Genomic DNA, 25,602 nt, shown 5'->3' with positions numbered 1-25,602 from the left:
GGACGTTCCCGATATTTGTGACAAGAAGGTGCCAAGTTTATGACGTGTATGACTTCGGGGCTTCCTGCCACGTGAGATGGCACATCATGATATAATTGGAATATGTCATCAGCTGCGTTAGATCAAACTTAGATCCATGTGGCAGGTTTCGTCAGGTGTTAACCAGATCGCCTAGGTGGCTTAGTGGATAGAGCACCTGCCCGTCCAGCGGAATGTCGGGTTCGATCCAAGGTATTGTTATACCAAAGAGAGATATGGATGGTATTTGTTGCACCCTGCCTTGCGCTCGGCATTAAAGGTATAACACCAGGACTTGGCAGCACACTGTATGTAAGTGGGGTAAAACTCTAACACCGGCCAGCGTGAGCATCCACTTATACACGTGGGGCAATTCGCAATATAATCTTGACCCGGAAATTAATCTCACGTCAGATCTCATGTGTTTAACAGTGCATATAAACTGGGGTTGTACAAGAAACATACAGACTCAAAACTGTTCAAAAGCGGTATTTATTCAGAAACATTCCAGAATGAGGAAGTAAAGCTCGTGTCTTTCCGTACACGTTCCTCCCGGACTTCACCGAATGGATTACATGGTACTATTCACGAGATATATTACACTCAGCGTCGTGATTCCGACTGCTGACACAGTTTGGCAAGCCATATATGCATGAAACATGAGACGAATAGTGTCGTATGACACAGACAGACGCGTTTGACAAGCACCTATATTGGATATAGAATAACTGGGTCACAGCGCACTAACAAGCGGAAATAAATAACAACATAACCTGCTTCGGGTAGCACACAAAATCAAGAATTTGAAAAATGTAATAATGTATTGAAATGGATGAATGATTTTATATATCATACGTTATGACGACCAATGAGTTGGCTATGGTGATGACAAGGCTGCGCATGCGTACATTTCAGTAGTTTATTGCACAATCAACTCCTCAGATGATACAGCACACGGTGAAATAAGCATCACAATATACCAAAATTAAATATTGAACAGTATTAAAACGTTTATCACATTGATCAAAACGTTTATCACATTGATCAAAACGTTTATCACATTGATCAAAACGTTTATCACATTGATCAAAAACAGTGTCATAGTTAACACCTTCTGTGAAGAGGATGGTTATTTGAAATCACTGTAATTCTGGTTTTAAATAATTAAACAGACGAGAAAACACGTCCTCTATATATCTAAAATTCTTAAAGAAAATACATGTATATACAATTCATATATCGAGTAATCAAATAGCACAGTGTTATTGCAGCACTTATTATGTTGATGTGCAACTTGATGATCTCCATTTTACATCAAGTCATGTTATATTATCTACGTTGGCCCTTTGATTAAAATAGGAAAATATCTTCTTCATACTGCTGTCATTAGCACTTTCACTACAGCATGAAACATAGCAGATTTATAATGCTGAATTTCTGCCGATGTATATTTAAATATGTTTGGAATGTAAACATTCTTTCGTAAAAATCACCCCTAAAAATAAAAATAATCCAAAACACTATTTTTCAACGCAGATGTGCCAAAAGAAACCTGTTTTTGCTTGCATCAATATGAAGTGTTCAGAACAATGAATTTCCATCGCCACTCTTGAAATGTGTATTGCTGGTTAAAGGAATGACATTATCTATAAGTGTTTAAGGTGTGGGCGTGATAGGTATCACTCACTGTTCAAGGGCCCGCTCCACGAGCCCCACCCCCAGCCAAACGTTCCCCACCCCCAGCCAAACCTTCCCATTCCCATCCTAAGTGATATTAGATGTCTGGACATCCGTTGTCATGACTCTGCTCTGCGCGGGCACTCAACTCTTCAAATCTCAGTCTCAATCTCATCTACAAGCTCATACTCCAATAACTGAGAAAACAGGCTCTGGTCCCTTCCGGCTTGGAAACGCGCATATATTTTAGCACTTCCGGTACTGTTTCCGGTATTGACGTTGGTCTCCCAGGTGAATCCTAACTTCCGCTTCATATGATGCCAGATGTCCCCTATCACGAGGAACACCTCCACGGCCTGGGGGACATCGAGTCGGAAGGTGTATCGCTTGTCCGTCATTAGATCCCCTCCCACAGGCTCATACAAGGTACAGCGCTGCCATTTTGGAAACGTCTTCGGGAAGGCGTTCCCAGATGGACTGGGTTCCTGGCAGATGACGAGATAGCGATATGCGCAGTCAAGACTGGTTTTGTCTCCTGTTGGATCTGCGCAAAAGAGTGAGAAGATGTAGAATCCTTCTTTCGGACACCTCACTAAGTAGGTCGCCCCTGTGTCGTTCCGCGAGCGGAGGAATACATGTCTGTCAATGTCCTGCACGGATTCGTCAGCGACGTCGAAATATTGAAATGTATGAGTCACTTTCGTGTCATTCTCCATTTTGAAGTTGATTTCTAAGTAGTCACTATTACACACTATCAGTGGATCGACGTTCTCCGTGCTCATTCCCAGTTTCTCCATGATGGGCGTGGCCCCGAAAAACGGCACAGGGGGATATGGAGGAGAGGGCGGTCCGGACATCTCCGAACAGCTGATGAGGAAGGAACAAGCACTTTCGAGACATTCCGAATGCCAGAAATCTCCAGTAAAGATGGAGAAATAATATAACCCCGGTCGCGGGAGGGCAACTGTAAATATGGCTTCGTTTTTGACGAAGCGCAGCAACGTCCTTCCGTCCAGACTCCGGGAGTCCCCTGACGATTTGTTCACAGGCTCCAACATGGAACCAAATCCAAGAATCTTTGGCATCACTAGTCTTACTTCGATCATTCCCGTCTCTGTCGACAGGGTGGCACCATAATTGGAATAAAACTTCAGTCCATAGTTGAAAAAAGGTGATTTCACCACTGGAAGGTTGATGAATTCGGAAAACGGAAGTGGGATTTCTAGAAGTTGCCATGCGGGGTCGTCTGGGTAATGTTGGTAGATGTAGTCTTCCGGGTCTGTCAGGAAGTAGAACTCGTCGTATTTGTGGAACAGCTGAGGGAGGTCGTCCATGTGACCTGACACGTGACGTGCCGCCCACGTGCAGTTGACGAATCGCCAGCTCCCGTCAATGCACACAGCTGTCCACGAGTTCCGGAAGGTTGTGCCCTCAATGCGCATGCCCGGTTTGTAACCAGCTCCTTTTGAGTATCCAAGAATAATTTCGCAATGGAGACCGGCGTATCTGAAATAAAGAGTTTTCTTTCAGAAAAGAAATTACCTTCATGTATGACTGTGACGAATAAACGCTATATTTGTAAGTAAGGAAGTGAACTATGATTATTTAATGCAAAGGAACAATAATCTCAAAACAATGTACTCTGTAGTGTAAAAAAGGCCATCACACCATTAACACAAAACGTATTTACATAATATATATTTGATTGTACGATATATTTGTAGAGTTACAGTACCCAATATCTGAGATTAAAGGTATCATATACATATGTACATATATTTGAAAACAATGTAACAGTGACGGAATAATTTATGATCCTTATGTCAGTGTAGAAACGTTCCAATAACGCTTGATCTTTATCCTAATAGCAATATGTTTAGAAACGACATCAAGGTGCGTGTGCGTGCACGTGTTTTTCTTTTATAGAGTATGCACACCGGGTTTACACAAAGCGTTCACACAGTATCAACAATCAACACAGTATCAACATCATTGAGGTCAACGCTTATATATATATACGTCAACAATAGCATCACATATTGTTTATCATTATATGTTTATCATTATATGTTTATCATTATCATAACAAAGGGCAGTGATGCCACACAAGCTCCTCCTAAGTAGTGTATTGAAACTCAGATTCGGGGAAAGTCTGTGTGACCAATAACATGCTGCGGAAAGACTTGTCATTTATGTAGTTAAACTTGAAAACAACTTACGTGCAGAGCCGCTTAAAGAGCTGATGGTAGGTCTCCTTGCCTGACTTAACTCCCTTGAGTAGCGTGATGGCGGAGGCCGAGGGGCGGATTATGTCATTGACGGTGTTCTTGTTCAGATCCTTGGCGATCACCCAGCGGAACAAAACCCTGGAAAGGAAACATAATATATCAATAAATATATAGATATAAACACGTATTTGCAATTTTCCATCTTTTTAGGAGATTACAATTTCATGGATATAGAAAATACCCATAGAAAAATAAACCACTACTCCGACATCATTATCCAACAATATATATTAAGTTGATTGGGGACTTTTGTGACTATTTGTATTCCGGGACAAGCAGAATGTTTACGGAAGGGATCGAGTGGTGCTGAATGGATTGTTGGGAGTCACAAACACGTGACAGCCTTGGTGTTGAACGTCAAGGAAACGATTTGTGAATGTAGCGGGATGTACACCATTTGGGTTATATGGCTACTATTATGCTTACGGAACTTACCGGACTTTCTCGAGCTCCGACTTGCAGTCTCGTGTAAGATCTCTCACGAGATCTGTGTAAGTCGAATACTCTCTGCTTACAAGCTGAAAATATTTTTTTCTTAGTAAACAGTAAAATCGGAAAAAATGGTTTAAAAATAAATCAGTAAAACAATTTAAAAATGCTACAATATGATTCTCAATTTGGTAGACTTGAAATACATGTTATTCATGTCGGTATTTTCACAAGATATATTTTGAATTACCCTCTTTTCTCAAACATTTGTGTTATCAGGGAGTTTCATGCGACTGTAGAGCCTACCTGCACAGCCTTCCTGTCCAGCTGTTCAAACCGGGCAGGTGTCTTGTACAGGTGGGCTTTCTTGGTCTCCGGGGGCTCCAGCGGGGGTCTCATGGAATGGTCGTACAGCACACTCCGGTCTGCCTCTCGGTCCTGGGGAGAAAATATATACTGACTGAAGCGGCGGTAAAGTACCTGATGACCTTTTGTGTGTGTTGGGAATCGAAATTTCCTTCCCAGTTTGTTCGTTTGGTTCTTTAGGGGCCTAGTGGTTAAAGCTTTGGCTCGTCACGCTGAAGACACGGGTTCGATTCCTACATGGGTACAATGTGTGAAGCCCATTTCTGATGTTCCCCGCCGTGATATTGTTTGAATATTGATAATGGCGGCGTGGATCCTCCGATAGTTGAGTGAAACATTTATCTTACATCGATGTCTAATTCGCGTGTTTTGTAATTCAAATTATGGTCAGGGACACCAAGAATGACATTGCACATACTACGGAGACGAACCGGTTCCCTGGGTGGCAAGCAAAACACCTTAACCACTGCACGAATGTAGCATCAGTTAGTTACAGTTGTGTCTCGGGACTAAATTTTTCGCATTCGTTACCGAGGCCTGAATTTCAACAAATACAGACGCGGACAAACGAGGACAAAAACCGCGATTCCTGTCTGGCACACCGCTTTATTTAACCAGAAACGAGAATCAGCTCCGCAGCTAAAGCTGTATTGTGGAAGGGGACACTTGTCTGTTTGATCACGTTTACGTTTTTTACAAAAAACACTTTTATACTGAGGTCAAGGAATATATTTAAACTGAATGGATAATTAAATAAATGAAAAATTCTTATGTTAAAAGACAGGTGTCATAATCATCATCACATACCAGTTCCCCTCCAAGTTCCCTCAACAGGGACTTGAATGTATGCATAACTTTCCTCCGCCGACTTGGAAACGTCTTAAAACTCGACCCAAGTCTCTGACGGATAGGCATGTTTACAGTTGGGCAGATAGTTGTATAATGTTTTCAAACACATCGATTCCACTTTATAGCCAAAGTAAGAAGAACCCGTAATTAAATTGCCATTGCACTTAACCTGTCTTTAATTATCTCGATTGGCCGCCATTGTTCTCGCAGGGACGAGATTACACACGTGATTACAATTAACAGGTCATTGATAACATAATGTAATTTCCCCGCGGTTGCTAGTCATTAAAACAACGACATTTTGGTTTTTTTCGGCTTAATGAAAAGTTCACGGGGGGATGTGGAGCGAGTTGACACCGTGTTGCTAATTCCTGCGCGTTGATTGCCGATTGACGTGAAGAAAATTAGTGTTCACGTGGCCCGTGTAATGAGCTGTGATGGTGAGCGTCTGCTGCGATAGCTGACCAGCACACAAAGCGAGATAAAGTGTGTGTATGTAAGACGTTCTGATTGTAATTACGGCCGCTGTGACACGATGTGTGGCAGTTTGTATACAGAAGGTGTATACACGCGCGCTGTACGTCACATGACATGGCCTATGCTTGTGGGGGATTTAGTTAAATACCTTCCAGTGCAAATAGCTACGAAGTAAGTGAGTTTAGTTTTACGCCGCTATTTAGGCAACTACGACGACTGGGAGGACAGAATAATTCTGGATTGTAACGTTAGGTAAGTTTCGTCTCTTTCATTCCGCGAAGTAAATGTTTTTGAGCACCGAAGTTGCCTGAGCGTGTTTTGTGGTCTAAAATACCATGGAATACATTTTTCGAGTTCCATGACAATACCGTCTCCAGCAAGGGTGCGGTAGTCATCTCCAGTGGGTATGGTACAGGTCGCTATAGACTCTTATACATTATACAGCATATATACATGAAGATGTAATTTTAAAAGTCCTGTTTCGGACTTGACTGTGTGAGAAAGGTTTTTACGTAGCGCTTGACCATATTCCAGTCACATTACTGACCGTCTGAGTTTTGTTTTACGCCGCTTTTAGCAATATTCCAGCAATATCACGATGGGGGACACCAGAAATGGGCTTCACAGTTATTGTACTCTTGTGGAGATTCGAACCCGGGTCTTCGGCGAGACGAGCCAACGCTTTAACCACTAGGCTACCCCACCGCCCCTCCAGCCACATTAGGTAAGGTCGGGGTGGGGTCGGAAGTAGGGGTGTCGCGATACGCGAATGTATCGATACATCGATACATTTTTACTGACGATACGATACGCGATACATGCTTGCGTGTATCGATTCCTATTTTAAAACTTTATCGATTCAAATTTTTATGCTATATCCATCTCCGTCAAAGTCTTGATAGTAAAATTATACCAGACCACTCCGATAAATAGATGTAGTTAGCTTTACTTAAAAAATAGGTTGGAAACTAACAGCTTTTGTGATTGGCTAGACTATTTTGATGGACCAGTCAGCGAACGTGTACGTTGCCGGTAAGGTAATGCTATGAAAAGGCGCGATAATTATGTATCGCGATACGTATCGTATCGTGACCTTAAAATCGTGATACGTATCGTATCGTGAAATTGGTGTATCGTGACACCCCTAGTCGGAAGCGTCACATTGTGCACACCATTGGTAGCCAACACGGCCTAAAAGCCATATTATTTCAAGCAGAATTTAGTTTGAAAAGGGGTCGAGTTAAGGAGTGCCATTATATTTGGCCTTAACAAGTCGTGTTTTTTATAATATAAGTGGTGTGTGTTTTATAATATAAGTGGTGACACCTCCAGCGCTGGTTGTGCAAGACGATCGCTGAGGTTACTCAGCCACAAAGGCAGCTTTCTGTATGAGTGAGTGAGTTCAGTTTTACGCCGCTTTTTGCAGTATTCCAGCATTATAACGGCGGGGGACACCAAATCAGCTGTCCGAGACGACCCCTCTTCGCTCACTCATCAACTGGATTCGGGTACATCAGAGACCATATAATAGAATCTATTATATGGTCTCTGGGTACATCGATCTGTACCACTAGTAACCCAATCAAATAATCCCTCAATTGTACCCCATTGTGGGTGCAAGAGCCATGTTGGACACAGGCGACCTGGTGTATAACACATTCACAATATATTGGCTTCTTAGTCCGATCATAGTCTTTTAAAAATATGAGATATTTTTGTCTGAATGTTTTTCTCAGTCACGCCAATAATTTGGAAAACTCGATGCAGATTGGCTGGTTATACCGTTCACGTGACGAGATCTACAAACAAACTATTGTGACGTCACATACCTTTTCACCAATCAGCGTCATCATTTCATGGCAGTGTCTCTCCAACATCTTGGTGGTGCGGGTCTTTTCCTCCGTCCCCATCTTGTCCTGCATCTGCTTGAAGCGGTCGTCCCTGACGGTCTTGAAGTGATCCTCTATTCTGTCCCGCTCCCCCAACAGACTGCGCGTGCTGCCGTGAGCACGCACCTGGTCAATGTTGGCTAGAAGCTCCTCAGCAGCTCGTTCCTTCTCCACGCCAATGCTGTCGTCAAGCCGTTTCATCTCTTTCTCTCTCTCCTCCAGGAGGAACCGCTGAAGACGCTCTTCCTCCTCCTTGTGGCGAGCCTCCAGGAATGACTGGGCTTCGAACACGTTGCTGTTCTCAAAGTCCTACAACAACATAGCAAACTGGTTGAAGTTCCTATGTAAGATGGAGACCCCTCCACACACCACCTTGAGAACATGGCGCCCTCTACTGGCAGAGATGTTTGTCTGTATCTTAGTGGGTTGGGAGCGAAGATTGTTGTACACCTCAGTAAGCAATATCCCAGCCATGCAACGTTGTCATGTAAAGAACTGGACCTGGTCAAGCCAAGCATTGGTGGGCAGAGCCCCACCCAGTCAGTTTGTTTGTGTTTGTTTAACGCTACACGAGACACCAATGTTCCAGCTATATGGCAGCGATTTATAGATAACAGAATCTGGACAACGCAATACTGTCATTGCCATCAGCATCGATCTAAGCATTTGGGATACGATGACATGCATCAACCAAACTCAGCGAGCCTGACCACCCAATCCTGTTAGTTCTTCAAACGTAATCGCACCTTACCAAACACATCGGATGCTAAAAGCGGATCAACGTTGACAGGAAATCCCCATCGCTACCCACCCAGGCCACCGACCAATGTATCCTCGAACAGGCATGGGGTTCAGATGGCTAACCAATATTGCTTTTATAGTGGAACTAAGTTCTATTCAGCGAAGTTGGTGACACAAAGTTTAGGCTTCCAACCCTGTTTGGTCAGCGGGACTCAAGGGTCACCGTAGACGTCATTCGGAACTGATGGCAGTGTGGTACATAGGAAGCGCAGATTCCACATGTAAAAGATAATGGCGTACATATATTCAAGCGACAAAACCCTTTCCACGACCACTGTAATTCCTTCATAATATTATTTTTTTCGATAATCTTTTGTTTGTTTATATCTTGTTTTACGCCGCACTCAGCAATATCCCAGCTATATGGCGACGGTCTGTAAACATTCGAGTCTGAACCAGACAATCCTGTGATCAACAGAACAAGCATCGATCTAGGTAATTTGTATACGATGACAAGTGTGTAAACCAAGTCAGCGAGCCTCTTACGACAAGCATGGGTTATTGAAAACCAATTTTAACATGGATCTTCAATGGTAAATAATATTTTCAGTAACTTAACATTTGTTTCAAAGAACATTTGGAATCATGCGTATCGATTCAGGGTGAAAAATCAGATGTTTCTCGGGAACCAGGAGTTCGAATCTGCTAAGTTGGTATGAGTAGTCCACATCTTTGAAAAACGTTTGATTAACACACGGTGATTGAACTATTCGAGTTAGGTCACTATACGGATATGGTCACTTACTCATAGCTTTGCAGCACTGGTTTTGGGTGTGAGAAACTCCTCATATCATACGAGGTTCCTAAGCTGTGGTCTGCGCTGTGCGGATTGTACGTTGTCCAGGGGCTCGCCATACTGGACTGATCGTGCATGCTTCGCGGAGTGACGCTGGTCATGCTGGACCCCGGGCTGTGGCCGTGGTTGATGGAGGTGTTGGGGGAGTGGCGTGGTGATGGGCGTGGTGATGTGCGTGGTGATGGGCGGGGACTGGAGCGACCGGAAGTCAGACCCGGCCGTGTAGCGCCATCGACCTGAAAATGTTCATAAATCAATCAATAATCGTATGTTAAGATGCTAAAATATTCCCGTTGAATGAACTACTATGTATATTCTTGTCATCAAAGTGGATGTATGAGTGCTGTTGTTTCAGTGTTGAAAAAATGAACATAATGTAGGAGGCATACTAAACACTAAAATAAAATAAAATAAAATACTGACACAACAGGATTACGTGAGGAGAGAATACATTGAACTGCCTGTCCGTGTCCCAGAGTGTGGTGATATCCGCTCACTCAGCTGAAGTCGGAGACAGGACGTCATCCGATACCGCAGTGAATCTAAATCTCACAGACCAACCCACAAGATCTTGACCCACAACATGTAGTCTGGCCACCCATGCGCGTGCATACTGATACCTGTGACCGGCAATAATACGTCATGCCTCGGGCCGACAATGTTACGTCATGCCCGTGCAGACAATGATACGTCATGCCCGTGCAGACAATGATACGTCATGCCTCGGGTCGACAATGATACGTCATGCCTCGCGTCGACAATGATACATCATGCCTCGCGCCGACAATGATACATCATGCCTAGTGTAGACAATAATCGTCATGCCTGATACATGTTACTAGGGTCGACAATGATACATCATGCCTCGGGTCGACAATGATACGTCATGCCTTGGGCCGACAATGATACATCATGCCTCGGGTCGACAATGATACATCCTGCCTCGCGTCGACAATGATACGTCATGCCCCGGGTCGACAATGATACATCATGCCTAGGGTCGACAATGATACATCATGCCTCGCGCCGACAATGATACATCATGCCTAGGGTCGACAATGATACATCATGCCTAGGGTCGACAATGATCATTGGGCCACAATGATACATCATGCCTCGGGTCGACAATGATACATCCTGCCTCGCGTCGACAATGATACGTCATGCCCCGGGTCGACAATGATACATCATGCCTAGGGTCGACAATGATACATCATGCCTCGCGTCGACAATGATACGTCATGCCTCGGGCCCATAATGTTACATCATGCCCGTGCAGACAATGATACGTCATGCCTTGGGTCGACAATGATACGTCATGCCTAGGGTCGGCAATGATACATCCTGCCTCGCGTCGACAATGATACGTCATGCCTCGGGCCCATAATGTTACATCATGCCCGTGCAGACAATGATACGTCATGCCTCGGGTCGACAATGATACGTCATGCCTCGGGTCGGCAATGATACGTCATGCCTCGGGTCGACAATGATACGTCATGCCTCGGGTCGGCAATGATACGTCATGCTTCGGGTCGACAATGTTACATCATGCCCGTGCAGACAATGATACGTCATGCCTTGGGTCGACAATGATACGTCATGCCTAGGGTCGGCAATGATACATCATGCCTCGCGTCGACAATGATACATCATGCCTCGGGCCCACAATGTTACATCATGCCCGTGCAGACAATGATACGTCATGACTCGGGTCGACAATGATACGTCATGCCTCGGGTCGGCAATGATACGTCATGCCTCGGGCCCACAATGTTACATCATGCCCGTGCAGACAATGATACGTCATGCCTCGGGTCGGCAATGATACATCATGCCTCGCGTCGACAATGATACGTCATGCCTCGGGCCCACAATGATACATCATGCCCGTGCAGACAATGTTACGTCATGCCTCGTGCAGACAATGCAGTCATGTCTGAGGCCGACTATGATTCCAAGGTACATACCCAGGTGCAGTCAGTTTAACATGGAATGGTTTGTCCTCGTCTTATACCCTAAATGTCGGGTACCAGGCAGGGCAACATCAAGTTCAGTCCTACACAGTCTGTTAGTATGCCTTGGCCAGGGGATCAAGATCCAGCTATTTCTTTACATTATGGAAGCGGTAAAAACAGAGGTCATTAACACGCATCCATCAAACATCCTCAGTTTAGATGACACCTGTCGTGTTTGTTATAGAAAGGTTTCAGTGACCCACGCACGAGCAATACTGACCACATTTACGAGTATTCTACCTTAATAATGTATGTCCAAATCTTGCCGGACATCGCTGTCACCCTTCCGTATGCCAAGACGTATCGACGCACCCTCGGACAACTGGAGGCTTGTCCCACGACCAAACACCCCCCGAGTGCATTCCCATACAGTGTTGACATGGGACAGTGTTTAATTTGCTACTTTCAACATGTTAATTGATCGACAAATAACGAAGTGCCCACGGCAGGTGGAAGTAGCTGATGTTGCTGTAGATGCTGTAGACGGCTGTCAGGGTCTGCATTGCACGTGTAAATGTGAAGCATGTTTCAGGTTTGTCCTTCTAGTGAAATACCACGCACCTGTAGAAGGAACCATTCGTACTGGATGATTAAAGGTCTAATTACACCTCATTTCACAGAGTGAGTGAGTGAGTGAGTTTAGTTTTACGCCACATTCAGCAATATTCCAGCTATATGGTGGCGGTCTGTAAATAATCGAGTCTGGACCAGACAATCCAGTGATCAACAGCATGAGCATCGATCTGCGCAATTGGGAACCGATGACATGTGTCAACCAAGTCAGCGAAACTGACCACCCGATCCCGTTAGTCGCCTCTTACGACAAGATAGCCGCCTTTTTATGGCATGCACATGGGTTGCTGAAGACCTATTCTACCCCGGATCTTCACGGGTCTCATTTCACAGACATGAATATCCTTGAATGTAGTGATCGAGCCCTACCCGGCTTCATAGGGATATTTATTGTTAACATATTTGCAGAGCAATAAGTAGTTGTAACCTACATTGTTAAGCTATAGAAATAGCTCCGTGGTCGAATAATCTTTGACCATGTCCTGTTGCGTAAAGCCATCTTACCGTTACAACTATCTTAGGGGTTATGAGCTTGAGTTGAGTTGGGCTTTACGTCACATTGGCATTATTCCAGCCATATAGTGACGAGATCAAGTATGCATTTATAAACATTTTAAGTACAGGGAGTTGTGATCACCCTCAGTGCTGAGATCATTTTGTGCAACAGGGCTATCATGTGCCAGTTATCATTTCAAAGTAACATCTTCCACTTACAATCGGCCAAACGGTCAAGCTGCTGAATGTATTGAGCTTGCAAGTACCATCACCTGTATGCCGACCAATAATCGATAAAATACCCTCTATAACCGAGGATGGACCGGCAGCCCAGCCAACCGAACACGACCTCGTCACATGTATTACCTCTGTCAATGGTTTACTAGCGACAAGCCTTTAGAGTCATACATGAACTATTATATACAATTCATATTTCAAGTCCATGGTTTGTTACAATAAACATCCCTTGTAAACAAACATGCTGCGCACAGCTCCCTGGCCTTTAGCCGTGACCTTAACCAAGGCCCGTAGATAGCTGGCTTATCAATAGTTAGGGCCCTGTATCGAGTATAGCTAAAAGGACAGTCCGCGTTGTGTTGGATCACGTTACGCAACTTGTGCAGCACAACTACACGGTGGACTGTGTTTAACCATGTATCGAGCTCAGCAGGTTCATGTGGTCTATGATCCTGACGGATGAGCTGCCATGACAGTGGCGAAACATGATTCGTGTTGTTGTTCAATATGGATTGTCTACGACAGTCTGACGACAGATGGACGACCAAGCAGGAGTGAGTGAATGAGTGAGTGAGTTTTGCACAACCTGCTCTGTTATGTAACGGCGGATCAGCTGAAGGAGATGAAGTCGTATACCGTGCCAGACAACGTCCGGGATGACGCAGTACGGCGTGTGGCAAATGTTCGTGGAATGCTCCCCACGTTTTGTTTGTAAACAATAAAGTGTAAGTGCCCCGTTTGTTCAAAATATTCGAAAATATTTTCAAAGAATTAGGTACCATTCCTTCTTTATGACCAGGGGATGGAGGTTGGGGGTTGATGCTAATTGCTATTGAGGAACATGTACAATGTAAATGCACCCACCCCTCCCTCTGCATGCTATGTACAAAATGAAAATCAATGGCAACCCCTAGTATGTGAACAAAATTGATGCCCACCTCTACCTCCCCAGAACACAATGGGTGACCCCCCCCTCTCCATTTTAAAAAATCATCATCACCCACACGTACCCCCTAGCCATAAGTTATGAAGGGTCCCTTAGGACAACGTTAAGGAGTAGATACATACAATATACCCCTTGAATGGAACCAACTCTGCAGGCACTGGATGGTGTGTCTGCTTGTCCTGGAGAGCAACCAGTCATCACATGGAACAAGAGCAGTGACCGAGAAGTAATGAAGTAGGGAAGGTGAACATGAATGTTCCGACGCAGTTTTAAATCTCATGAAAAACACATTCTATTAGGACACAGGGTGTATCCAGGGTTGATATAACCCTTACAGCCGCCCGTGTATCAGCCATAAGTGGTTCAGTTACTCCTACCTAAGTGTGGCTTCATCCTGATCTTCTGCACAACCAACACACGTGGTTTTGTTACAACAAATTGTACGAATTACGATGTATAACTTCTCAAAGAGAACTCACCAGGAACCTTACCAGAAATGCAAAATATAGTCAGAACCTTCCAACAGCTGTGTAAAATCCAGACGTGTTGAGCCAGTTGCATATTGTGAGTGAAACAGGCGTATATTGTTGTTTATCAGAGCATAACTTGTAATTTAGTATAACCAACAACCCTGCCGATATCGACATGCGCGTTAGAAGGTCAGCCCGCTAACATGACACTCGCTAATGAGAAGTACCTAATGTTGAGGATATCCAAAACATGAATCTCTTAGAATATATCAGGCCACAGGAACTAATTGCAAAGGGTTACTTTAAAAAGAAAACTAAACAATTCGCATGATGGCAACAGTGAGGATACGACGTACACACTACGCCTTGTACCATACATAACATGGCACATTAAACACATGGCGCTAAGACTTCTTGGCGAAGCTGACATGATGGTGAATAACAGCTTTAGAAACCATTCATAAGTCTCCGAGAATTTACGGAATAGCGTACCCCATTCAGCTAAACAAACCCAACTTTCGTCTGCCTATGTACAGCAGACGACATCGAACAGTCGATCTTGCATCACCGCCATGTTGAAAGTGCAGGTAGGTTCTGGATGAATTTGACCAATATCTATCTAAACAAACAAGAAAATAAATATGGCGTACCTGTAATGCAGGGAAAGGTTTTCCTCCAACACTACCGCCATGAAGTAGGTCACGTTACAGACACCCACGTGAGAGGCTGGTCAGTCAACTGGAACTAGCGTGCCCCCAGCTTGACACCGAATCTCACCCGCGAGAATGTCATTCACCACCCCCATTGGCAGGTAATAATACAGCCTCGAGTGGGAGAAAATATAATAGTCTCGACGCAGACTCCCAGCTGTGTTGTAAGGAATATGTGGTGTATAACGTGCGTTCCGTTACGGTTGACATCGTGGCTTCATGAACTGATGTACTGCACATTCTGACAACGAACGCTGACGAGTGGTTTTACGCCGCTTTTAGCAATAATCAAGCAAATATCACGGCGGGGGACACCAGAAATGGGCTTCACATTGTGCCCAAGTGGGGAATCTGTCCTTATAAGAGGTGAACCAAACATACTGTGTAACCAAGGGTGATGTGAATTGGTTATAAACAGATATCAGGGACGCAATGTACCCAGGGGGTCGAACCCAGGTGGTCGACAAGGCTAGAACCTCGCAGTTCCCCCACCTTCCAGACAGTAGTTGAGATGATTTCAAGCCGAGGCTGAACACCCAACACAAACGCGTTACCGTCTTCCGTCACATCCTGACCTTTCTTTGTTTCCTTTAGACATTGACATCGTCGTCTGCTAACTGTGAAACGCCTCTGTGAGAAGACCATGAAGTAATGTCAGTCCAGCCAAGTGCCAATACAATGAAGAGGGGTTGTTGCGGACAGGACATGGCTGTTTGTTCACCGAGTCAGAACGGTCAGTATAGGAGGGTGTAGTGTCACCAACAGCCCTCGCCCATGTTACCCTCCCTCCTCACTGTAACGACCACGCCCATGTCAACACCACACGACCCAGCGTCCACTGCACCAACAGCCCTCGCCCATGTTACCCTCCCTCCTTACTGAAACGACCACGCCCATGTCAACACCACACGACCCAGCGTACACTGCACCAACAGCCCTTGCCCATGTTACCCTCCCTCCTTACTGAAACGACCACGCCCATGTCAACACCACACGACCCAGCGTACACTGCAGCACGTGGTGGAATGCAGGAAGTAACCTTGTCAAACAACGAATACTATTGACGCAGTGTTTTGGTTGACTGAGAATGCGTTGCTGGTCACCAAGGTCACACTAAGGTCATGCGAACTATAAGGCTTCTTATTGAAGCATGCATGGGAAACTGCTAAACTAACCCCAACATTGAACACAGGTACTCTACCATGTGGTATTTTGCTATTGTACTTGTCAATCTTAATGTTATTACTCCGTGGGTAATCGGAGTCACCATGTCTACCCTGATTTCTGGCTTTAACGAGAAGGCGAATGCTAGCTAGGAGTCGTTACGATTCACAATATGTATCTTTTTATACCCATAAGCAAAGTTATTATTATATGGGTGTTTATATAGCGCTATAGTCCATCCCACATGCATGTTCAAACCGCTTCTTTGTTTTTCATCCTATGTCAATCTCAGCGGCATATCGCATTACCAATCTTAACTCCCTGGGGATCATACAACTCTTGCAGCCACTAGACGAACCGATTTAATATGGCTTTCCCATCCTTACGAAATACCCATCCACAGCTGGGTGGACTGGGACACATAGCCACAGTACTTTGTCCAAGTTTTACTGCATGTTGCTGTACCCGCAACTGGGTGTTTGCACGTATTCATGTCGCCACCATCTGGTCATTTACCAACGGATTCGTGGGTTCTTTTAAGTGCACAGGGTTGTGTGCTGTACAACAGGGGTTAAACGGAAGATGTTATGCGTTTAAACTTTAACAAAGTGAATAGAAAGTTGATTAAACACGTTGTAATGATCACACGAGCAAATTTTGTATCAGTTTCTTCAGCAATGGGCTTCACACATTATGTGGGGTATCGAACCCGGGTCTTCAGCGTGAAGAGGAGACGCTTTAACCATTAGGCTACCCCACCACCTGGAATGGTTGTGTTCGATGTGTCAAACAAGACACAAAGGTGGCAGGGGTAGTTTACATGAAATAGTCATGTGAAACCTTGCGTCACGTGAAACCCTTGTGAAACTATCACGGTTGATTGTTTTTCTTCGTATCCAGAGTGCTTGATGTGGTGCTCATGCTATTTACCACTGGTTTCCCTGTTAAACGTCGCATTATTAACATACACTGGCCAGGTGGAATAACTAATGTCTTGAGGCAGTCATACAACACACGTCAACAGGCTATATCAATGTGCAGGCGTACACGAAGCAGTGTGTCACAAATCATCAACGTGCTGTTAAAACTATATGCATATTTTACTACGCATCACGATAAAACTGTCACCGTCACTCTTAAATCGGAAAATAGAGCACTTCACACACGCCAAGGACACAGCGGCCTAATTTCACCTGTCACACTATGTTCCACACAACTGTTCCTGTCATGAGCTCGTCTTGCGAGACAAAGCTACACAGTGCACGACTGATCACAATGACAGACACCACTTTGTAAGTATAACACTCTGACAATACAGCTGTTGTAGAACATACTACTGGCGTACAACCTTCTACATACACATGCTGTCAGTATAGAAGTAGCAGTGTTACAGCTGTGAACCTAACACCAAGACGCCCGGTAACAAGCACCGTTACTTACAGCGTGACGTATATGCGTATATCTCGCAACTGAGAAAAAGTAGTATCTGAGTAAGTGGTAAAGTTTTAGTGTAAAACCCAAACAGGGATCCTTTACGATAGTGTGTCTTCCAGCTATTCCTTAGTTTCAACATGAAAACTAGTAACACAATCAAACTAGTATAATGTATATTTTGTTTGGTTGATGTTTAAAGCTACACTCAGCAATATTCCAGCTGTAAATAATCAAGTCTGGACCAGACAATCCAGTGATCAACATCATAAGCATCAATGTACGCAATTGGGATACGATGACACGTGTCAACCATGCTAGCCACCCTGGCTACCTGATCCCGTTAGTCGCCTCTTATGGTGAGCATGGGTTACTGAAAACCAATTCTAACCCGAATCTTCAAGGGTACTAGTATGTTTAAAATCTATAAATGTTATTTTGATCATCGCCCAAACAGATTTGATGATACATTTGTAAGAAAGAAAACACAAATCTGACAAAGGTTTGGTTGTATGAGTGTACGTTTATAAGGGACGAAGAAGTAGCTAAGTTGTTCAAGTGTTCGCTAGGCGGGCTACGGTTCGGCTTCGATTCTTAACCCGATCTCTGGACAAGCACTCGTGGGTTGATATAGCACATAAAGATATCTACTAGTTCTTGGTTTCCACTGTCTCCATATTGCTCGACAATACTAACAGTGTCATAAAACTCAACTAATCCACATCTAAACTGTTTCGTATTATATTTCATCACGGTCAGTTGTATTTGATGGGCTGTACATGTGCTACACCGTATCAAACTTTCAGCAGGTAATGTTCACTTTGATCACCACAATGGACTACCGCTTTCAGCGTCAAAGTGGGACACAGCACAGTGCCTTCGTTGACAGGAAGTATTTATAGGGACTACCAGCTTGCACGTTATAACAGGACGGCGTGGAGGATAGTTGTCCCCATTCATCACGGAATGTTGGGCTGAATGGCATGTGTGACAGTGTTTCACATACTGGCTCCGTTAATCTCAGCCAATTCGAGCCGCGTTACGCAGCGTCAGTCCATAATACACGCTCAAAAATGTATAATGCGTTTAAGTCAAGTTCAAGAACAAGATGATTCTTGCATGCAGTTTACTGCAGAAATTCTGCAATGATTGAGGCGTTGAGATACAAAACTTCAACAACGCCCCTTACCGAAGACAGTGCACAAGTCATTATCAGCATTATCATAAGTCATCATCGATATGTTTATATGCCTGATACATTCTAACAGTGAGTAAGTGAGTGAGTGACGTTTAATGCTGCTTATACGGTATTCACGTTCTAAGTGGGAGGAAAGCCGGCAGTAAAGCAGGTTCTGGTCATACATCACGTGATGAGCTCGGGTATGGTGCTCACAAACCAAAAGAAATCAACAAGTGCTCACCGGGCTTCGAGCCCAAAAGAGGCGCTGGAGTAGCCCAGTGGTTAAAGCGTTCGCTCGTCACGCCGAAAACCCGGGTACGATTCCCCACATGGCTATAATTTGTGAAGCCCATTTCTGGTGTCCCCGCCGTAGCATTGCTGGAATATTGCTAAAAGCGGCGTAAAACTAAACTCACTCACTCGAACCCATAAACTGCGTTTCTGATGAAGCCAAGTGACGGAACAGCACACTGGGGAATGGGCTGATACCAATTCTGACTACGTAACTCACAACAACAAAATCACAGGGATATTGCTTTGGTTGCATGTCAGCATTAACGTCAGATAACGCTGTTCCACGCCATCACACATAGCACGGCACAAAACGTCATTCGCTAATACTCGCATCTTTCCGTAATCTCCCCTCGGGTTGTCACGGAATCAGACGAATGGTATCTTCCTGCGCATTGCATGAAGGTGGCAGGTTACGGCAAATGATCAGCGTTGAGGATTGTTTGCAGAGACCTGGCTTTAAGGAAGCGATTTATAAATAAACCCATCCACGAGCACTGTTTGCTAAATACATATACTTCAGGAAACGAGTTGTACCTCAATCCTTCAACGAACACTGTTTTCTGATGAAAATCTACTTCAATTCAAGGATATCCGTATCTGCAATTTAAACAGACCGCAATCCCTTATAGGAGTGTTCACGCCACCAATGTTGTTGAATTTAAATGCGGCAATATTCGAAACACGCAAAGCAAACAGATACTATTTCCCTACCACTTCCCCGAGGTGCCTATGACTCACTGTGGACGTGTGCCTTATCTACATTGTTATACAGGTAGGTGGGTGGGGCCGGAATGTCAACTGATATATAGGACATGTCAACAATGTCGTGTAGTGGTTGGGGAGATAGTATACTGGAAGCCGGTGGAAAACATGCAGAGATACGTTGCATTCGACACCAACTGTTCGTTTCTAAAATTCGACATACATACGTTATCGAAATAACGTATGTACAAACGCTGTCGAACGAAGCAATTGTCGATGTTTCCAAGGTCCTACAACTGCTAAATATAGCAATATTTCTAGCTGATGTTTGTCGATGTTTCCAAGGTCCTAATACTGCTAAATATAGCAATATTTCTAGTTGATGTTTGTTGGTGTTTACGCCGCAATACCCCAGCTATATGAAAGTGGTCTGAAGATCGAGCCTGGCCCAGACAATCCCGTGATTGATATCATGAACAGCAATCTACGATCAGACATCAACAAACAGCTGCGTCGGCCATTACATCGCGTCCCTGATGTTTTTTTTCAGCTGAGTCGGCCACCCGGTCCATTACATCGCGTCCCTGATGTTTTTTTCAGCTGAGTCGGCCACCCGAGCCATTACACCGCGTCCCTGATGTTTTTTTTCAGCTGGGTCGGCCACCCGGTCCATTACATCGCGTCCCTGATGTTTTTTTTCAGCTGAGTCGGCCACCCGGTCCATTACATCGCGTCCCTGATGTTTTTTTTCAGCTGAGTCGGCCACCCCATTACATCGGTCCATTACATCGCGTCCCTGATGTTTTCAGCTGAGTCGGCCACCCGGTCCATTACATCGCGTCCCTGATGTTTTTCAGCTGAGTCGGCCACCCGGTCCATTACATCGCGTCCCTGATGTTTTTTTTCAGCTGGGTCGGCCACCCGAGCCATTACATCGCGTCCCTGATGGGTTTTTTCAGCCGAGTCGGCCACCCGGTCCATTACATCGCGTCCCTGATGTTTTTATTCAGCTGAGTCGGCCACCCGGTCCATTACATCGCGTCCCTGATGTTTTTTTCAGCTGAGTCGGCCAGTCAGTCCATTACATGGCGTCCCTGATGGGTTTTTTCAGCCGAGTCGGCCACCCGGTCCATTACATCGCGTCCCTGATATTTTTCAACATTGAGTCGCTAGGTGGCTGAAGAAATGTTTATCTAGTGTTTAATTATAGTTCAGTCACGATCGATATCGATCTGGTATACATGATAGGATCAGACTTCAAGCATGACCATTTGCTTTTGTTTACAACACACCTTCGAGACACAATATTACACGGTCTGTGTGGTCGAATAGATGCCAAAGGAAACCCAAGCCATTGCACGTGACATGATGATGGAGTATGCTGTTCAGAGTGGACCTGGATCACGATGTATGTTTGTGTTTTTGTTTGAGTGAGTGAGAGTGAGAGTGAAAGTGAGAGTGAGAGAGAGATTGAGTGAGAGAGTGAGAGTGAGAGAGAGAGAGAGAGAGAGAGAGAGAGATTGAAGTGAGATGAGAGAGAGAGAGAGAGAGTGAGATTGAGAGTGAGAGAGAAAGAGAGAGAGTGAGAGTGAGAGTGAGAGAGAGAGATTGAGAGTGAGAGAGAGATTGAGTGAGAGTGAGAGAGAGATTGAGAGAGAGAGAGAGAGAGAGAGAGAGAGAGAGAGAGTGAGTGAGATTGAGAGTGAGAGAGAGATTGAGTGAGGGTAAGAGAGAGTGAGAGTGAGATTGACAGTGAGAGAGAGTGAGAGCGAAAGAGAGAGCGTGAGATTGTCCTTGAAAGCACCCGACTTCACGTAAACTTGCACCCACTCAAGTCAGCCGTACTACATCTTCCCCCATTCAGACACAGAAGGGACGTGAGGAAGCCCAGTGGTTAAAGCGTTCGCTCGTCACGCCGTAGGCCAGGGTTCAATTTCCAACATGGGTACAATCTGTGAAGCCCATTCGTGATGTCTCCGTCATGATACTGCTGGAATATTGCTGAAAGCGGCGTAAAACTAAACTCACTCCGACACAGAATGCAGTGCCGATCTGTTCCGATGTCAGGTAGTTTGAGAGACATGGTAAGTTGTGTTTGAGTGACTGTATTCAACATTTATAGGGATGTCATCGGTCTGGTAACTCGGCAACACATTTACGTAAAACACACAAAGACTACTTCCGTGTTGTGTTTGTTAGATTTACTCGACACCGTGAAGATTAAAGGCAGGTCAGTCCTGTGTAATCCTGGCTCATGGTGACGAGGTGTGTGTTCTCCCATATCAGCTGACATTACGCCGAGTGTTACTGGGAAGGCACCTGTGTAACATTTGATATATGGGATTGCCAGCTGCCTCATCCCGGAAGGATTTGTCACTGGAGTACACGTGACTGTTGCCAAATATAGGTCTTACGTCATTGCGATGTAAATTACCTTGACATCCCGTATGGGTGGAAATAAGACATTGATATCCCACTGCTGATTAATGACACGATACGACTGAGATGAGTGCTCTCTCTCTCTCTCTCTCTCTCTCTCTCTCTCTCTCTCTCTCTCTCTCTCTCTCTCTCTCTCTCTCTCTCTCTCTCTCTCTCTCTCTCTCTCTCTCTCTCTCTCTCTCACACACACACACACACTTGTCCACGTTATAATCACATACAGTCATTCCCCTTGTCGCAAACTGTGAGTAGTTCGATGATCAAGAGGACTTCGACTTAAAGAGGTTTCACTGAATATACACTGAATGACGTCATAGTACCCATTGTACGCCCATGCTATCAACCATCTTGGATAATCTTCACTGGATCAGATTATATCCAACATCACTACAACATCAGCTCATTGTGACGAGGTGCATCTCACTGAGTGCTTGCCGTGGACAATGGTCTGTGTGAAATCAACATGATCAAGTGTGGTTTTGGGTACAAAATGACAGGTCTGCAGCGCCAAGATTTTAAACATCGTCCCCATGTGGAATTCGAACCTGGATCTCGACGTTGCTAGCGACCACTCAAACCACTAGGTTACCTCAGGACCGACATACAATTGCACACTGTAAAATATAGCACAGGTGAAATGAAGGAATTCCTTCCCTAGTGACAGTGAGGTTCGGAAAGTTTACAAAGCAACAAGCTCAAAACCATGCAGTGAAAGCGGCCACGGTTCTGTAAGACATAACTGGGCGTGGCTCCTCTAACCTCGAAAGGCTCGCCGTTCAACCTCTTTAACCACGGTGTGTCAACTTCTAATTGTCTTAGTGTTTGACCAAGTGGTCTTTGTTCTTGATTTCCCACCTGTGGTTACTGACGCAGAATGTAACGAGAGGCGTTACCGTCTACACCGATCTCCATAGAACTTTGCATGGTAACACGGCATTGACACTTACGGTTTCTTCACAACGAGGTAAAGTTTAAAAACAAATCCTCCTAAATTGAGACATATGAACGTTCCATTGAGAACGATAACAGAACTGTGCTACAGAGGTTAGGTGTGTGGAATGTTGTCATGATGTCCCGGGCAGTCAACGACGTGTGTGATGGTAATGTCGTCCCATGAAAACTGTGGCTCGACTTTAGTTGTGAGACGAGATAAGTGATAACCATGTTAATACTTGTTGTGCTATATCTTAACCACCTGCTCACAAACATGTCGCTGATATTGTGACGGACAGACTGATCTCGACTTACTAGGTAGCCATGGTAACTTGATGAATATGCCTACCTGTATGACACTAGAGGTGTACAATGCCTACCTGTATGACAATAGATGTGCAATATGCCCACCTGTATGACAACACAGGTGTACAGTGCCCACCTGTATGACACTGGAGGTGCTACAATGCCTACCTGTATGACACTGGAGGTGTACAATGCCTACCTGTATGACAACACAGGTGTACAATGATTACCTGTATGACAATACAGGTGTTCAATGATTACCTGTATGACAAAAAGGTGCGATATGCCCACCTGTATGACAACACAGGTGTACAATGATTACCTGTATGACAATAGATGTGCAATATGCCTACCTGTATGACAACACAGGTGGACAATGCCCATGTGTATGACAACACAGGTGTACAATGCCCACCTGTATGACAACACAGGTGTACAATGATTACCCGTTTGACAATAGATATGTAAAATGCCTTCCTGTATGACAACACAGGTGGACAATGATTACCTGTATGACAACACAGGTGTACAATGCCTACGTGTATGACAACACAGGTGTTCAATGATTACCTGTATGACAATAAATGTGCAATATGCCTACCTGTATGACAAAACAGGTGTACAATGATTAGCTGTATGACAATAGATGTGCAATATGCCCACCTGTATGACAACACAGGCTCGCAATGCCCACCTGTATGACAAACAATGTGCAATATGCCAACCTGTATGACAACACAGGTGTACAATGACAACACAGGTGTACAATGCCCACCTGTATAACAACACAGGTGTTCAATGATTACCTGTTTGACAATAGATCTGCAATATGCCTACCTGTATGACAACACAGGTGTACAGTGCCCACCTGCATGACAATAGATCTGCAATATGACTACCCGTATGACAACACAGGTGTACAATGCCCACCTGTATGACAATAGATGTGCAACATGCCTACCTGTATGACAATAGATGTGCAACATGCCTACCTGTATGACAACACAGGTGTACAATGATTACCTGTATGACAATAGATGTGTATATTTCTTCCTGTATGACAACACATGTGTATAATGATTACCTGCAAGACAATAGATGTGTAATTCCTCCTACCTGTATGACAACACAGGTGTATAATGATTACCTGTATGACAATAGATGTGTATATTCCTACCTGTATGACAACACAGGTGTATAATGACCACCTGTATGACAATAGATGTGCAATATGCCTACCTGTATGACAACACAGGTGTACAATGCCTACCTGTATGACAATAGATGTGCATATATACCTACCTGTATGACAACACAGGTGTATAAGTGCCCACCTGTATGACAAAACAATGTGCAATATTCCAACCTGTATGACAACACAGGTGTATAATGATTACCTGTATGACAATAGATGTGTATATTCCTACCTGTATGACAACACAGGTGTATAATGATTACCTGTATGACAATAGATGTGTATATTCCTACCTGTATGACAACACAGGTGTATAATGATTACCTGTATGACAATAGATGTGAATATTCCTACCTGTATCTGATACTTCTTGTTGGGATTATTCAGGGCATCGAGGTTCATCATGGCCCCCTTCTTCAACTCACTGATGCTCTTCCCCACGTGCGTCTTACAGAAACACTCCTTGTCTTTGCTGCCATTCTTGTTGTTCCGGTAGAAGGTCTGTTTGGTGAGCGGCACCCCACAGATCCGACACCGGAAACACTGCTTGTGGAATAAAACTCCCACATCCAGCTGATCCTCTGGAAACACCTGCTTGTTACACCGAAAACAGGGGTCGACGGGATCCGGCTCTGCCGCCCGTTCGTACTTGAATTCATACAGTGTAGCTTTCTCGTAAGTAAAGGAGTACTTATATGTCTTATTCTCGTCCTCCGACTCGTGCACCAACACCCGACCCTCCTCGGGCTCCGGGAAGGGGGCTGACATGACGGGGGTGATCCTGGGGTGATCCTTTGGGCGGTAATCCGAAACTGAATAAAATCACAAACACTAGTACACTCCGATGACAGGCTTGTTCTCCGACGTTCTCGATCTGTGACACGCTCAACTCTGTTGTGGCTGGGAACAGTGACCTACA

General features: G+C 44.6%; 2 protein-coding genes across 9 annotated transcripts in view; one reads left to right on the top strand and one right to left on the bottom strand.

Moving 5' to 3' along the window:
* The window catches only part of LOC124259067 (mRNA export factor GLE1-like), a 447,176-nt gene that overhangs the window by 136,732 nt on the left and 284,842 nt on the right, over nucleotides 1–25,602 (top strand). The window lies entirely within an intron of this gene.
* LOC124259056 (hillarin-like) lies at nucleotides 495–25,602 on the bottom strand. 4 transcript variants are annotated; one of them, XM_046693132.1, is made up of 7 exons: nucleotides 25,038–25,602; nucleotides 9,539–9,826; nucleotides 7,934–8,302; nucleotides 4,719–4,850; nucleotides 4,419–4,501; nucleotides 3,915–4,061; nucleotides 495–3,201 (listed from the first exon to the last, which is right to left on the bottom strand). In XM_046693132.1, the coding sequence occupies exons 1-7, from the start codon at nucleotides 25,449–25,451 to the stop codon at nucleotides 1,848–1,850; spliced, it is 2,787 nt and encodes a 928-aa protein (XP_046549088.1). In that variant the 5' UTR covers nucleotides 25,452–25,602; the 3' UTR covers nucleotides 495–1,847. The 4 variants fall into 4 exon arrangements, with proteins under 4 accessions (XP_046549088.1, XP_046549089.1, XP_046549091.1 ...); XM_046693133.1 differs by lacking the exon at nucleotides 25,038–25,602 and adding an exon at nucleotides 14,980–15,095 and having other exon boundaries at nucleotides 7,934–8,304; nucleotides 9,541–9,826; XM_046693135.1 differs by lacking the exon at nucleotides 25,038–25,602 and adding an exon at nucleotides 14,351–14,414 and having other exon boundaries at nucleotides 7,934–8,304; nucleotides 9,541–9,826.

The sequence above is a fragment of the Haliotis rubra genome, unplaced genomic scaffold, assembly GCF_003918875.1.
Source record: "Haliotis rubra isolate DU_JTF1 unplaced genomic scaffold, ASM391887v1 Scf709, whole genome shotgun sequence".
Classification (NCBI taxonomy): Eukaryota; Metazoa; Mollusca; class Gastropoda; order Lepetellida; family Haliotidae; genus Haliotis; species Haliotis rubra.
Note: the sequence above shows the minus strand (reverse complement) of the source record. Positions and strands in the feature narration are given on the sequence as shown.